The sequence below is a fragment of the Diadema setosum genome, chromosome 7 (genome assembly GCF_964275005.1).
Source record: "Diadema setosum chromosome 7, eeDiaSeto1, whole genome shotgun sequence".
In the NCBI taxonomy this organism is placed as follows: Eukaryota; Metazoa; Echinodermata; class Echinoidea; order Diadematoida; family Diadematidae; genus Diadema; species Diadema setosum.
The window spans coordinates 31,491,225-31,507,016 of NC_092691.1; the positions used below are offsets into that span (position 1 = coordinate 31,491,225).

The window sequence follows — 15,792 nt, forward strand, 5'->3', positions numbered from 1 at the left end:
ACCAGCTGGATGATGGAGCGGAATTGCACTTGAAGATGGAACAGGGATCCACCAGCGACAACACTTTGGATTCTGACTGGACGTGGTTAGCCCCTTGGATCTATAAATCTACACCGCGCCTCCTATTCGAGACTGACAGTGAGGCAAGTGCATGGTGAAGGCGCGAGAGACTTGGGTTCCGAGGTCTACCATGAAGTAGGCCTACAGTACAGTACGACCTCTCCTATCTGGACTCCCTTATCCCTTCATCCGGATCTCTCTATCATATCCGGATGTGACCTTTGCATGATTTTCTTTTTTTAATCTAATAATTACGAGGAAAAGGGGGATTTCAAACTCAAGACAAAATTCCTACACAACTCACTTGAATTACATATTATTCCCAACATAATTAACATACACTCACACCAAATGATCATCAAACATACATCCAGACATTGACTACCCAAAAAATTTTGGGCCGATGGCAAAAAAAAAAAAAGTGTTTCAGTCACGCTGTCTGCAATAGCTGAGCAATAGGTTACATGTACAGTATAGTACAGTGTACATAATGTAGCTGCCACTGGAAAGGCAGATGTGTGTATTAAACATTGGGTCTCCCATATCCGGTCAAATCCCTTATCCAGATGAGCGCCGGTCCCAACATATTCGGATAAGAGAGGTCTGACTGTAAGTTCCGTGATGATCTACAAATTTGTAGCCGGAGGAAAGGAAAAGGACAGTATGCATTTTACCTCGTCCATACAGTTGACGTTGATCTTCTGTTTGATGAAGCTGTTAACCATCTCGGCATCGCCCGTCCTCGCCGCCTCGTGGAATTCCCGCTCGACGGGAAGCACTGCAGGGGGTATACGACATTGTGATCAAGATCAGGATGTTGTTATAACAAAACTAAATTCTAAAATGTTACTTCAGAGAAATGAAAGTACGAGAAGAGATATGCCTCATAATATCGTAATGTGCAAATTACACTGTATGTTAAGAATTATACGATAAGCGCTCAAGATTAAGATATCGTCACATACAGTAAAGTGTAAAATCTCACTATAGAGGATCACAAACTTACAAGCACACAAACACACACACATACACACACACACACACACACACACACGCACACACACAGATGACACAAAATATGGTAATATGGATTTGATCGTCGGGATATGGTTACGACATCTGCTCCAGATAAAGATACAGTCAGAATAAGACTAAAATTTCTTTTTGAATGCCCCGCAGCATGATGTGATGCATGCTATTGGATTTTAATGTGTCATCGCAGGAAATGTTCACGGACAGCTTCACGCACATAATGACAACGAGCCCTGTCGCCATGCTGACCACAGCATCGTGAGGAATCCATTCACAATGATACAAACAGAGATGCAAAATCTAGACAGGGACAGAGACAAGATGGACATGAATGCAAGTGCCCATCATAACAGGAACGAAGCTACTCCGGCATGGCTTGCAATTAAAACTTACTGTAGCTACACATGAATCGTACGCGTCTCTGCATATTCGTACTAGTCGCCTCTATTATTACTCCTTAGACCATGATTCACGCAAGAATCATATAGAAGGAAAAGATGCTGAAAACTGCTTATCCAAAAATGGCGAGTCAGGGACGTGAAAATTGAATCAAACGGTGCCTCAGCTTTTAATCCAAGTAGAATCTCCGTCAGAGGCAAAGTGACAAAAATAAAAAGTGCCTACAGACATACATAACTACAAAACATGAACTATCTGGGAAGGGCTAGGGACACAGAACAATGGTCAAAAACAAAAGGGGTATGTTGAATGTCAAAGCGAGGTGCCAATCAGGTATGGAGTTAGTGAAACAAGGTAATGTAAGGTAAGGTCGATGATGATCCCAAGGCTATCTGTGAACGATAAAGATGAAAAGGGAGGCAACAAGATCAGAACAACACATTGACGATATTATGTATTTTAAAAAAGTAAGAGAATAACCCAAATTTGGTGCAATGATTCTGTCATATTAATGTGACTAACAAAAGACATGGCGAGGGAACATGCAAGTTATGCTGAGTCGAGGGGAGGGTGCATTCCAATGTCTTTTGTTCAACATTTCAGTACTTTAGCAATGATTGACAGATGAGGTCATCTCAAGAATATTAATATTGATTGGTTTGGAAGGATTTTTTGTGGGCGTTCCCAAGTAATCTGAAGTAAAATAGAAGAAAAAATCGTTAAAAATATATGGAATGTTTCTAGATATTCGTTTCACCGCAAAAGTGATGTTGAGGGTATCATGAATCAACACAAATCAACGTGCATATGGATTTCAGGGCCCCTTTAAGATATACAGAAAAGCCCATTGTTCATGAAACTTGAGTACAAAAGTGCGGCAAATGATAATGAAGTGGGAACCAAGTACTAGTAACTAAGGTGTACACTGAAGATAACGTTTTAATGTACGATAATAATAGTAATTACGTTCATGATGATAACAGTAATATCAAAATATGTGTTAAAAGGAAGAATTATAAACAAAATTGGGGCGAAAGATGTTTGAAATAAATGTAATAAACGCAAACAAAGGGAAACTGACCTGAAGCATAAAGAGGCATGTAGCGTGAATTATAAGACAATGTGAAAAATGGGAGGAACAAAAAAGATGTACCATGAGGATGAAATGTGTAGGGTAAGGAAGAAAGGTAAAAAGATGACATCGCTCATTTCCCTCGTGAATGTTGAGGCCATGCAGAGCTTCTCCCTGTTGGACCGGACTCCTAAATATTTGACACCCTGTAGTATCATGTCAGTGATAGAGTGGTTAAAATACGAAGACGAAAACGGTGGCCAACTGGAATGTCAAGCTTGTTTGGTTTTTCTCTTTTTTGACACATATTATCTGGCGCAATGATAAGTTTTCAATAGTGTACGCGTTTGACAGTAAGGTCTTACGACAATGACCGGGTTGACCGCATATGGGTTGTTGTAACTTGTTGAGTGTGGTATTTATCAATACCGTCTACAGCAGATTTCAATTGATCATCTAGATTGATCAAGAAGTAGACTTTACCATCTTTTCCCAACTCACTTTTTCATTTCAATTATCTTGACGATTATAAATCATTTTGATTGCAATGATCCTTAATGTACAGTGCACTTAATTATGCCTACTCCAAAATGCGATTATCAACAACAGCATCGCGATGCGAGCATTATTGATCTCATGCATCATTTTGTGCAATAAAAGCAAAATTTATCAAACTCTTTAATAAAGACTACTCGTTTATGATATGGTGCTTTGACATTAACCTGAATCACGGCAACAACAAATAACAATGACAGACAATCAATAATCGTACAATTTTCTAAGCAGGTGGCCGCTCTATTGCAAATAAACTGTAATGGCGCTGGAATGCGCAGTAAGTATATCAAGTGTGCAAGTAATACGCACTCACCCAGGTATTCGTTTGTAATCTATTGTGTTGAAATCTAAACGTGCACTTTATTGTATGAATACATGCATACATTTACATAGATGTACAATCAGGGAGGTATCCTCGGTGTAATGTTTGAGTGTAAGAAAAGGGTCACTTTTGTAACACTGCGAAGAATCATGCCTCTTGACTGATACGTTTTTGTAAGTGACAAGATAATAATTATGATGACAATCATATCCCTTCGAATTAATGTGTGATCGTTTGAATACAAGATTTGCATTGTCTAGGGCAACAACATCGCTTACTGTGGCTGACGAGATGTGTTTTGAATCATTACTTAGAAATCACCCTATGATGTTCCGCTCCCATAGCGAAACACGTACATCATTGCATTTATACACCTGTTAGATTGTAATAAGGGCCTTTTGCATACATGACTTGTCAATGACAATTGCCTGAACCAATTAACGCCCACTACAATGCCGAACGGCTGATATTGATGGCAATTGTTATACTGATATGCTACCATACGAAATCCATCGCGCGACAAGATCCCGTGTAGATGGGTACAAGAATTCACGCAAAGCGCAATGAGCAAAGATATGAAAGTCATAAGATAACTGGTGTACACAGCAGCAAGAAGACACTCGTGGTTACATAGTTGAAGAGTAATAACGGGAGGTTGTTGTAGTGAATGATTATAATGGACATACAATCCATAACCAATTTTGGATATCAGACAATATAGTAATTTGACATTTCAAGAAGCATTTGAGTACAACGTGTTTCTTTTCTTCTTTTTTTTGTGGATGATTTTATCATGAAAGACACTCTGCAACATTAGAATAGACCAGTTCGCAGTTTAAGCCTGAATGTTAAACTATCGAAACAAAAGAGTTAAATCTAGATATCACTCACTTATTGTACGTAATTCACCTGACTTGCCTTATATTTGAAAAGGACAAGTTCACCTTCATAAACATAAGGATTGAGAGAATGCAGCAATATTAGTAGAACACATCAGTGAAAGTTTGAGGAATATTGGACAATCGATGCAAAAGTTATGAATTTTTAAAATGTTTGTGTTGGAACCGCTGGATGAGGAGACTACTAAGGCTCGTGATGTCATATGAGTACAACAGTATAAAGAAAATGTAAAGAAAATTCAACATATTTTAACTTTTTTCGCATAATAAAAGAACACTTGACTTGCCTCTTTCTAAAGGCAATGGGAATAATATTACCCATAACATATGTCAGTAACGAGTCGAGGGAATGTGTACTTTTTTCAAAAGATGAAATGTTATGAAATTCTCTATTATATTCCTTATATTGTTGTACGCATGTGACATCATACAATGCAGTAATCTTCTCATCCAGCGATGACTGCACAAAAACTTAAAAAATTCATAACTTTTGAACGGATTGTCCGATTTTCCTCAAACTTTCAATGATGAGTTCTACTAATGTTGCTACATTCTCTCAATCCTTATGTTAATGAAGGTGAACTTGTCCTTTCAATAAGCTCCCTTGAATGTTTAGCAATGTTCTTTCACTGGATAGTAAAGAAACCGCTCAGTACAATGTAGTTGTCCATGACTTTGCTCATTGCAACTGTATGTTTCATTAAGCCGTTTTGTCTCCAATGACCTTTCATTTGCAAATATTCATCTTTACATACGTTTCGATAAATTCAGTGAGAACAATGTTTTCCCATTTCTTAATTTTGCTGTCATGGAGAGATTTGTTGCTGATTCACCGTCATAATTCATTTCAGGAAATCGCATATACTGTAGTTGATTTTTCGAGAAATACTTTTTGTTTCATCTGTGCAAAATGTTTACACAGATGTTTACACAAAATGTTTCCAATGCTTAAATCATTACAAACGTTTGTATACTTCCTGTGTGACCTTTTGTCAAACTTGCCCCGGAGGGTATTCACCGAGGAACATTAACTGTTATTGTTTATCATGTTTCCATCCTGCTATATAAATAACTCGCATCTTCAAATTCATGAAATTCTTCCGTCGAGATGTTTTCATTGCAACTGATTGACAAATTGCCCTACATCGACGTAAATAAGCATTTAATTGATCAGTGTTTTAGTAGTAGCCATGATAAAAATATATATTTTGAAATCATGGCTACTACGAAAACACTGATCAATTCAGTGTTTATTTACGTCGATGTAGGGCAATTTGTCAATCAGTTGGTTGCAATAACTCGCATCTTGTTTTATCCACACATATCCATGTTTGTTTGTTTATCACCATGAAAGCTTATTCACACACAATGCTGAAGTCATAACAGTAAAGGACAAGAAGAAAAATATCCACCTACCTGCTTATGAAAGGCATTGACATTTGGTGCTGTGCCATGTTTGATATACTCGACAGCAATGTTCAGACGGTAATTGCACTCGTCGTTTATCACTGCACACCATGCATTTTTTTTTTTCTGATTTTAGCTGGCGCCATACGGACACAAGACGGAACATTTAGAATTATGCGCTATACTGATGGAATTCTATGTGAGCTTTTCAATAACGAGAATGATGAATGGTTACGATATTGTAGGTCTGGTGTCAACAACCCTATACAATCATCCTTCAAAGCGGTGAAGTTGGAAGTTTCTGTCGGCAAACTCGGTGATGTAATACCGGCGATATGTATTGCCTTGAGCTACTCCATTTTATAGAATATATTGCGATTGAGTATGACTTCTCTGCATTTCAGGGAGATGTTATATATCTTAAGAAATGCGCGGTTTCTTTGAAGCTACGGCACACACCTGCGGAGAGAGTAAACAGTGCATTCAAAGCAATCACTTTCATTTCAATATCCACACGTTCGAGATATGGTGGAAAAGAAAATCCCCATCCGAGGGTACTCTGCTACGAAAACTGAAAAAAAAAAAAAACAACCAACCTTAATATCTGCGAAAGAAATGTCGTAGTACACCTGGGCAAAGATCATCATCAAGAATGAAGGAGTATACCGAAAGGGACAGAAAAAAATGGTAAAGAAGAACAAGGAAAAGTAGAAATTACGCGGTGCGTAATATGTCCCCGCCGGAAGTAGCATTTTGTAGCAAAATGTACAATATAGGTCAAAAATCAAGGTCAAAGGTCAAAGAAGTCAAAGGTCAAAATTCTGTGTAGAAGTTTTGAAGCGCTCACCTAGTGCCATCACATAAAGCAAACGGAATCGAAATCGGGTTAGAAATGGCGAAGGAGTAGCATTTTGTAGCAAAATGTACAACAAAATGTAGGTCAAAAATTAAGGTCAACGGTCAAAATTCGGTGTAGAAGTTTTGAAGCCCTCACCTAGTGCCATCACATAAATCAAACAGAATTGAAATCGGGTAAGAAATGGCGAAGGAGTAGCATTTTGTAGCAAAGTGTACAATACAGGTCAAAAAATCAAGGTCAAAGGTCAAAGAAGTCAAAGGTCAAAATTCTGTGTAGAAGTGTTGAAGCCCTCACCTAGTGCCGTCACATAAAGCAAACGGAATCTAAATCGGGTTAGAAATGGCGAAGGAGTAGCATTTTGTAGCAAAATGTACAATACAGGTCAAAAAATCAAGGTCAAAGGTCAAAGAAGTCAAAGGTCAAAATTCTGTGTAGAAGTGTTGAAGCCCTCACCTAGTGCCATCACATAAAGCAAACGGAATCGAAATCAGGTTAGAAATGGCGAAGGAGTAGCATTTTGTAGCAAAATGTACAATATAGGTCAAAAAATCAAGGTCAAAGGTCAAAGAAGTCAAAGGTCAAAATTCTGTGTGGAAGTTTTGAAGCCCTCACCTACTGTAGTGCCATCACATAAAGCAAACGGAATTGAAATCGTGTTAGAAATGGCAAAGGAGTAGCATTTTGTAGCAAAATGTACAATACAGGTCAAAATCAAGGTCAAAGGTCAAAGAAGTCAAAGGTCAAAATTCTGTGTAGAAGTTTTGAAGCCCTCACCTAGTGCCATCATATAAAGCAAACGGAATCGAAATCGGGTTAGAAATGGCGAAGGAGTAGCATTTTGTAGCAAAATGTACAATATAGGTCAAAGGTCAAGGTCAAAGGTCACGACTGAAATTCTGTGTAGAAGTTTCAAAGCTCCCATGTAGTGCTATCATATAAAGCAAACAGAATCAAAATTGGCTCATAAATGACAGAGAAGTAGCAAATTGAAGATTTTGATCACACACGGACGCACACACGGACGGACACACGGACGGACGGACGGACACACACACGTACGGAGCCCGTTTCATAGTCCCCTGCTCGAACTCGTTCGGCGGGGACAATAATGATGGAACAAACTACATGTATATATGTGATTGACATCGATTGGCATTTGTACAGAATTCCGACAAACAGTGTACAGTGTACAGTATACCCGCTGATGGGGCTACTGGGTAAAGAATAATAGATAAATTAATTAATTAATTAATTAATTAATACATGAATAAATGAATACATGAACAATCACATACATACAATGTGTACATACATAATTACATACGGAAACAAATAAATAAATAAGCTGTGAAAATCGGAGCCTGAAGTCTTGGATGAATACAAAATCAATTTGTTCAGTTTCCATCCGATTTCGCGAATTTTCCTCGTGTTTCATTTTACAATCCATGTTACTTTATCTCTCCATTATTCATCATAAGTTAAGTATAGTCTTTTTCCAAAATACGCTGAACAGATCTCTTTGATTAACACCGTATTCTTCTCAACAGAGCATTGTTATTGATCCATTATACAATTATTATACACTACATCGATAAAATAACGTGTGAAACAATGCATCCCTTCTGCTTTTGTGCAGATATAAATGTGGGGGACATAGATAATATACACTTATTCATGATATTTACGGCTATGTTATACAACAACTGATAGGAGAAGACAGCATCATATACTGTACAGTGAATTATGAGGTATACGTTGAAAAAAAAAAAGAGTTCGGAATATCGGCATTTTGACGAAAATAAAATATGCTGCATGGGACGTATGGTTGAGTGGATAAAGATAGATCTGGGTTGATTATCATACTGTGTCATTTTTCTTAGACTGGCTTTGTTACATGTCCGTATGGCTTGTATCGATGACAATACACGACACTTTTATCCTTCAAAAAAGAGCAATTCGACTCTGTACAAACTCGCATTATAAAGCACCGTCAATGCCTCTGTTTCTGAAAATGAATGTTTTGAATATATATCAATTGAATAAGTTTAATATTCTTATTGTATATGTTCAAGCATAAAATGAATTTGCTACCTGAGATGATTTCTGGTATGTTTAAATCTAATTATCAAATTCATAGTTATAATACTCGCATTAGTAATAAATATCATTTATTTAAGGTAGATAAGATGTACATGTATGTAATGCACACACTTAGACACACTGGACCCTCATTGTGGAATTCTTTACCAGATACAGTTATAAATTCTTCAACTACAAATATTTTTAAGAAAAATCTGAAAAGACACTTGTTAGAAAGTTAGATTTGTTATCATGAAATACACTATGATTATAGATAATTTTATGGTTTTTGTTTTCTAGGGGTGATATGACTAAACACTATAATTTCATCAATGATAATATATTTTATGTGTATGTTTGTCTGTTTGTTTTTTGGGTTTTTTTTTTTTAATACTTTCACCTGTCCTATGTCTTGATCGTAATGCAATATCATTTCCTATTATTCTGTCTGTTGGGAACTACCCTGACAAGACTCCGGTCTTTTGTAGTTTCCATGTTTCATTTATAGTTGTTATTACAGCTGTATGTTACGTACAGCTACTGTATGCATGTTCATGTACTCGTTTACTGTCCTCAGTTTGTCATTATACAAATTATATATTTTGTAAATGAAACAGAATAAAGTTCAAGTTCAAGTTCAAGTTCAAGTTCAAGTTCAATACTAATTTGTAATGGAAATAGGTTTACCCAGGAAGACAACTGCGCAAGTACCGACATTCTCTCCATCTAAGGCTTTCTCTCTTTCTGCTTTAATACATGTACACTGTACCTCTCCTTCTTTTTCTTTATTACACTCACACGCAGTGAAAAAAATGAGCTCTAGAGCACCGGGCTAGCAATCCGGAGGTCTCGAATCCCGAATCCCATTTTCTTTGCTCATTTTTCCACTAATAAATTATTTTCAGTTCAGGTCAGTTTCCCTCTGTTTGCGTTTGTTACTCACACGCATAATACACACATACGCCTTGTGTAGACTAAAAAAAAAAAGAAAGATAGATGTAGACATGTACACAGTTTGACATACAAAAAATAGACACGATTAATATGCACACATACAAAATGTTAGTGGGATTTTCAAAAGTTTAGAATTTCCTTGCAAATGAATGAGGAAGAAGTAATAGATAGCGAAAAATAATGAATGAGTAAAGTGTGTGGTTAAAACAGTTAAATGACGTAATCAACAAGCTCATGTATCTAAATTACATACAGTACTTAGTATACATGAATGATATGCAAATGTAAACCGTCAAGTGTAAATCATTTTCACAGAGAAAGTGAAGATGTGGAGGTATACGAGAAGATCTAATTGGTAATCTAGTCCTGTGAGACTATTTCATTGAAGGTTGGAGCTTTGACTGCTGTTAAACTGTTTTGTGTGTGAACGTGTGTTGTTTTTGTCTTGTCGTTGACGGGACGCTTTCGTTCGTAAGAAGATTAACGCGGGGAGGGGGGGGGGATTTACGGAAAGAGTTCCATATTATTTACACCCCATTAATCTAGGAGCATACTCCGTGGGGTCCGCATTACCCCAGAACACCGAGATCAACGTTACCCTAACTCTAACCCTGGATATAAACTCTAGCATTAATCCTAAACTCTCAACACTAATCTCAATTTGATTATATTACTTACTGTACATGTATACATATCACTTTTTATTCCAATTTTATCGGGGGTACAAATTTATGGAGCTCTTGCCAGATTTGCAAGTCTTACGGTACGGATAGCGATCACCCGACATGGTCAACTACGTTTTACAGGACAGTCATCAAACTTTATGGTGTATAGCTGAGAGATAGAACTGACCTCGTAAGGACATCAGTCGGTTAAGAATGAAACAAATAACACGATAAGCACCTGGAACTTCAAAGGACCTGCGGCGAGATGCACCAGTGTGTTGTGTGTTCATATTTAGACTTCGGCAATCAATCTCGATCAAATTAAGGTGATGCTCGAACGTTGCAGTATTGGCAAAATCATCCCAAAGAACTCACAAATCAAGAAGTATAGACACATATCTCGTTCCTGACAAAACTACACACGTGATCTGAGAATACTTACATATTTCCTCTTCATCGTCGAAATCTTCTTCCATTTCAATTCACTTTTCAACCCCAGAGCGGGGTATAGAGTATAGATGATAGTTTCTTGCAGGACTGTCGAACTTCTGATCAGCTCTTTAATCCCATGTATGAACTTTTATGTTGGTGTTCCACGCTGCGTAAGCACGACGTTAAAACGACAGTTTTAACAGTATGAATGTTCCCATATTAGTCCGAGATTACCACTAAATCCTGTATGATCAAACAAATGGGTAGTCGAGAGCTCAAAATCAGCTCGCTACATGGCGCCTTCAACTACTGAAAAACTCGTTGTAGTACCACATTAAAGATTGTAAGTTTTAAACTTTAGCTGGGAGTTCCGCGTTATGAAGATTTTGATATGCTGCTCAGGCCGCCTGCACGAAATGCGTGTGGGCTGGATGGCTACTGAGGCGAGAGCGAGGGGGAGACAGCGAGCGAGAATTCCAGAGGTGGGCTTGTATTGTGCCAGCAAACAAAAGTGATTTACATAACAATAGGGCCGTTTATGGGGCTCCTCAAGGCTGGGTGTATACCGTCAGAATGGCTCGCTCGTGATTCACCTTTCGGGGGATTTCATACAATGTTTATCATTTTGTGGGATGACATAATTATCTGTATAATATCTACAATGAATGGGCGGGAGGGGGGGGGGTATGCGATGTCAACAGACGTCATAGTTTTGTTTTGTTTGTAGTTTGTGTATGTGTGTGTGTGCAACATTCTTTATTATGTCAATAAGCAACGTAACATGCAACGCCTAGATTGTCTCCAGGAATAAGCGTGCAGGATACACAAGGCACAGACCAAAAAAAAAAAAAAAAAAAGATATATAAATTACATAATAGACTCGTGTCACAGTATAGTGGAAAGACATTACCAAAATAGTAAGTCAATGTAAGATTACATATTACAAGGATATACTCAACAATTCTGTTACACACCACACACACAACGAAAAATGAAGATTGCTTCATGACAACATCAAAATATGCTGCATTCAATTCCAAAACATAAATAATTATTAAAAAGTTTCTCGTATTCTCCTGTTCTCTTCTTCCCCCTCCCTCTGACTATCTCACGTCTTTCTCTCTCCCGCCATTTTAATTTTCTTCTGCTTCCTTCTACTTCCATTCTTAATTCTCTCTCCTCTCTTTCATCCTCCCCTAAATTCTTGCTCTTTATCTCAGCTCCCTCCGCTCTTATCCCCTCTCCTTATTCCGTAACTTTTCAACACCTATTTTATTCCATACCAAACTGCTGACATCTATCCCACTTGAAAGAAAACAACCCATAGATAATAAAATCTAACATCGTGTATTTTTTCTTTCCCCCCCCCCCCCCATTGACACCTCTCATACACACAGTAAAAACACGATAAAGGCCCAGCCTCCGTGTAGCAAATAATAAATGTATATGATTACAGGCAGTGTAATACCTGAGGAACATGTTTACAGGTGTAGGCCTATACTTGTTAGCAACATCGATAATATAACCAGAGTCCCTTTATAGGGCTCACACCTGTAAATGAAATGGAATGTCCAATCCAAGACCCCTTCACAAATTCGTACCAAAGATACCAAAATAAATGGAGAAAGAATTAATTAAAAATCATTAATACAGTTTGGCATAAAACTGAACAGCTGCAGATATTGATTATGTATTCTTCCTCTACAAACTGCATTTTGGTTTGAAGATGAAAGCTTTTCTCATGGAATTTGAAGGGACTATATTTTATTGGGTGCATGTACGGAAAATAGGTGATATTTTGAGTGAAGAAGAATTCGTAGTCTGGCTTTCCGGACCCTTGGACAGAGTTTGAGCCGAGGAACCTGCCTTAGAAATTTGATGGATGACAGGGTATAGCTCACTTATCCAGGTTAGTGAAGATGAAACACCTCATTTCTCCCAGCTATTTTACAGATTTTTTTTTTGAATTTTTAATTTTAACACACGTCTCTATGAGGAATCATTTACCCGTGTGAGCCCTATACGGATAACAGAGTAACAGCGCCATCTCTCGACTAAAAAGTTTGATCGTCCTGCTTGTTAGTTGCATTCTGTCTTGATGTCATATGCCGATGTGTGCTACAACGTATGGTGTTGTCACAGTTCAATTTACTTTATACAATATACAATATTTTGCTTCGAATCTTACTAACCCTTTCACATTTTGTTTTCATTACGTGTACCGTTAACTTGATGAATCATCTTAATTTATTCTCCTTGGTGTTTTTTTTTAACCCCTTGGTAATGAAGCACGAGAAAGTGGGTCTCCATGTTAATTGTTGATTCCTTCTCAAGGATTTCATACTGAGTGTCGCATAGAAGCTGGTGTTTGTCAAGATGTTTTCGTACAATGTTTATGATCACATACATATATTATGAAGCTTACCATGACTTTCTTTTGGTGAATACATGAAAACCACGTCTGGTTCGAATTTGTCCAATCTTGAGAAGATATCTCATACATGGGAACAGACGAGTATTCCTTCAAGTGTCTAATGTGTAGCGTTTGATTGATAAAGCAGGCCTACAATCGTTAAATAATTGTGTACATGGGTGTGCGTGCGTATGTACAATATATGTATATGTATATGTATATGTATATGTATAAAATACACATACATACATATGTATGTGTGTTTGTGTGTATGTATGAAATGATGTGTAAGAAAAATGTATGTATATATGTATATGAGTGTGTTCTCACATAGATAGGCACTTTCTCAGATGCACCGAACTGACCTGATCGAGCGAGTGACTGATTTTCCACGAATTAGCGAGACTCCATGTTTAGCGTCATAAACCGCTATGACCAGGAAGAAAACATTGGTTTTTTTTTACCAATTAGATTATCTCTCTTCTGAATAAGGACGCTGCAATATTTCTCGAGCTGAAATTTGTCCATGGCAATTCAGAGAACATCGAGTGTCGACGTCTACATCCTAAACTAATTTCCTGATTCATCTTGAGAACAGTAACATTTTCAGGGATTTCCTAAAAACTTCGTTTGGTTGCCCTCAGGCATCAATTCTATAGGTCTCCTTAATGGCATGTCTTCCGGCTCATGAATATTAATTTTGACCGCATAAAAAAGTCATATGTGGTGACGTGTATAACCACATTCCTCTAATGAAAGATGGACTGTTTTATCTCTGCTGCATTGTGAGTCAATTTTCCGACTTCTTGAGATTCCCTATTCCCGCGTGCTGATTTGGCAAAAGGCAGCTAGGTGCATTTTTGCCAGAAATCTGATGATAAAGGGGAAAAAGAAACATACAGATAGATTATTACGTCAATCCCGAGTGAGCTAAGCCTTCTGGTTTTCTGTGTCTGTCGATGTCTCGCATTTCCTGTCACACAATGCAAACACACGGTTACTGGCAATATCGCAGTTGAAGTAGGCACGCACAGATAAGCCTGGCCTCCGTTCAAGGATTTGCATCACGCACGCTTGATTAACATCCGAATTCAAAGGAGTTGTATAGTTTTGGTTGACATGGCTATTCAGGTTCTAACTTTTTTCGAGTTAATCAGAAACCATTTATATGAAGTATTAAAGAGGATACAGTTCTAAGAAGAATTAAACGTTTATTTGACGAAAATCGGTTTTGAAATGGCCGAGATGTCCAAAAACAAAGTAAAACAAAGTAGTCGTAATAAAACCAACAAACCTTTTATTAGAACCTCTTTGTCTGTTGATATCTCGGCCATTTGAAAACTAATTTTCATCAAATAAACCTTTAATTCCTCTTAGAATTGTATGCTCTTTACTATGTCATATAAGTGGTTTCTAATAAATCTCACAAGAAGTTAAAAGCTAAATCTCCATCTCAACCAAACCTAGTGTTACGGCTGATGTACTATTTCCTTTTATTTGGTTCTAATTATGTCGAGCTGTGGCTTCAGGATCGAGATGCTTCGGAGTGTATTAGTGATATTATCGAGTCGGAATCTGTTTCATTTATCAGGAGGTACTACTTTTCTTCTTTTTTTTTAAATTCATGATTGCAGGAAAGCCCAATGTTACCAAAAAACCTTTGATCATGAACAAAGAATGTCTCTTTCAGACTCTCAGAAGTACGGAGTAAAGTATTTTTTGAGGGGATGCTGTTTGTTCGATAAGGGAGGTGGGAAGAGGTCGTTTTGCTGAACGACTGAATTGACACAGATTTACATGTTGCCGATCGGAGTGTGTAAATGAGAGCAGCAGTTTTCATGTTTTTGAATAATGTTGCATCAAATTTTGTACAACGCGCTCCATGGCAACGTTTTTATTTTGTCATCATCATCATCCATGTTCCACACCCTTTCCTTTTCAACTTACCTCATCCCGCGTTCTCGGCGTCGATCGCTGTTATTGCTGTCGATTTACAACTTCACACGACTTCCTCTTGAGCCAGCAGGAAGTATTGTCAGGATTTCTGATATTTTCTTTGAGCTTTCACGTCTTGTCAAGGACGCGCGTGGGATGAAGAATTACAATAACATTATCACTGTTATCCTGGCAATAATGGCTAAACGTTATTCCTTTCTCAACCCGGTGTCGTGTCCGACTTTCAAATCCTGCATTATCAGTGCATAGCTGACGTATAACTTCATGAGACAACCCTTTATAGAAGTCGAACTCGGCCATTCACAAGGATACCAATCTTATCTGTCGCGACAAAGTACACACGAAATGTTGTTGATTTGACGGGAAGTCTCTCCCACAAATCAACTCAAGTTTGCGCCATGCCAATATCAATCATTACAATTTCACTTTGAGCTCACGCGACTTTGTTTTCATGTCTCGCTCATTAGGGGGCGCTGCATCCACTTATCACGGATTTTTTTTTCCCCTTCTCTCTGCTTTGAGGCGAGCAATCGTTGTGGATCTGGTCGCCGCGATAAGGACATTTCCGTCAGAGCAGACGATATGTCCTACTCCCTGGGGAGATACAAAATGTGTTCAAACCGAGGGCAAACGGTCGAATTTGGTCTGTTATCATCTGTTTAACCCACTGAGGACCGACCCTCTAAAA

General features: G+C 37.9%; 1 protein-coding gene across 1 annotated transcript in view; it reads right to left on the reverse strand.

The window, feature by feature from the left end:
- The window catches only part of LOC140230751 (uncharacterized), a 57,574-nt gene extending 46,746 nt beyond the window's left edge, over positions 1-10,828 (reverse strand). The window contains exons 1-2 of the mRNA XM_072310888.1: positions 10,746-10,828; positions 735-838 (exon numbers count right to left, since the gene is read on the reverse strand). Coding sequence (XP_072166989.1) covers positions 735-838; positions 10,746-10,779 — 138 coding nt within the window. The 5' untranslated portion in view covers positions 10,780-10,828. The remainder of the gene's footprint in view (positions 1-734; positions 839-10,745) is intronic.
- Positions 10,829-15,792: the final 4,964 nt, after the last annotated feature.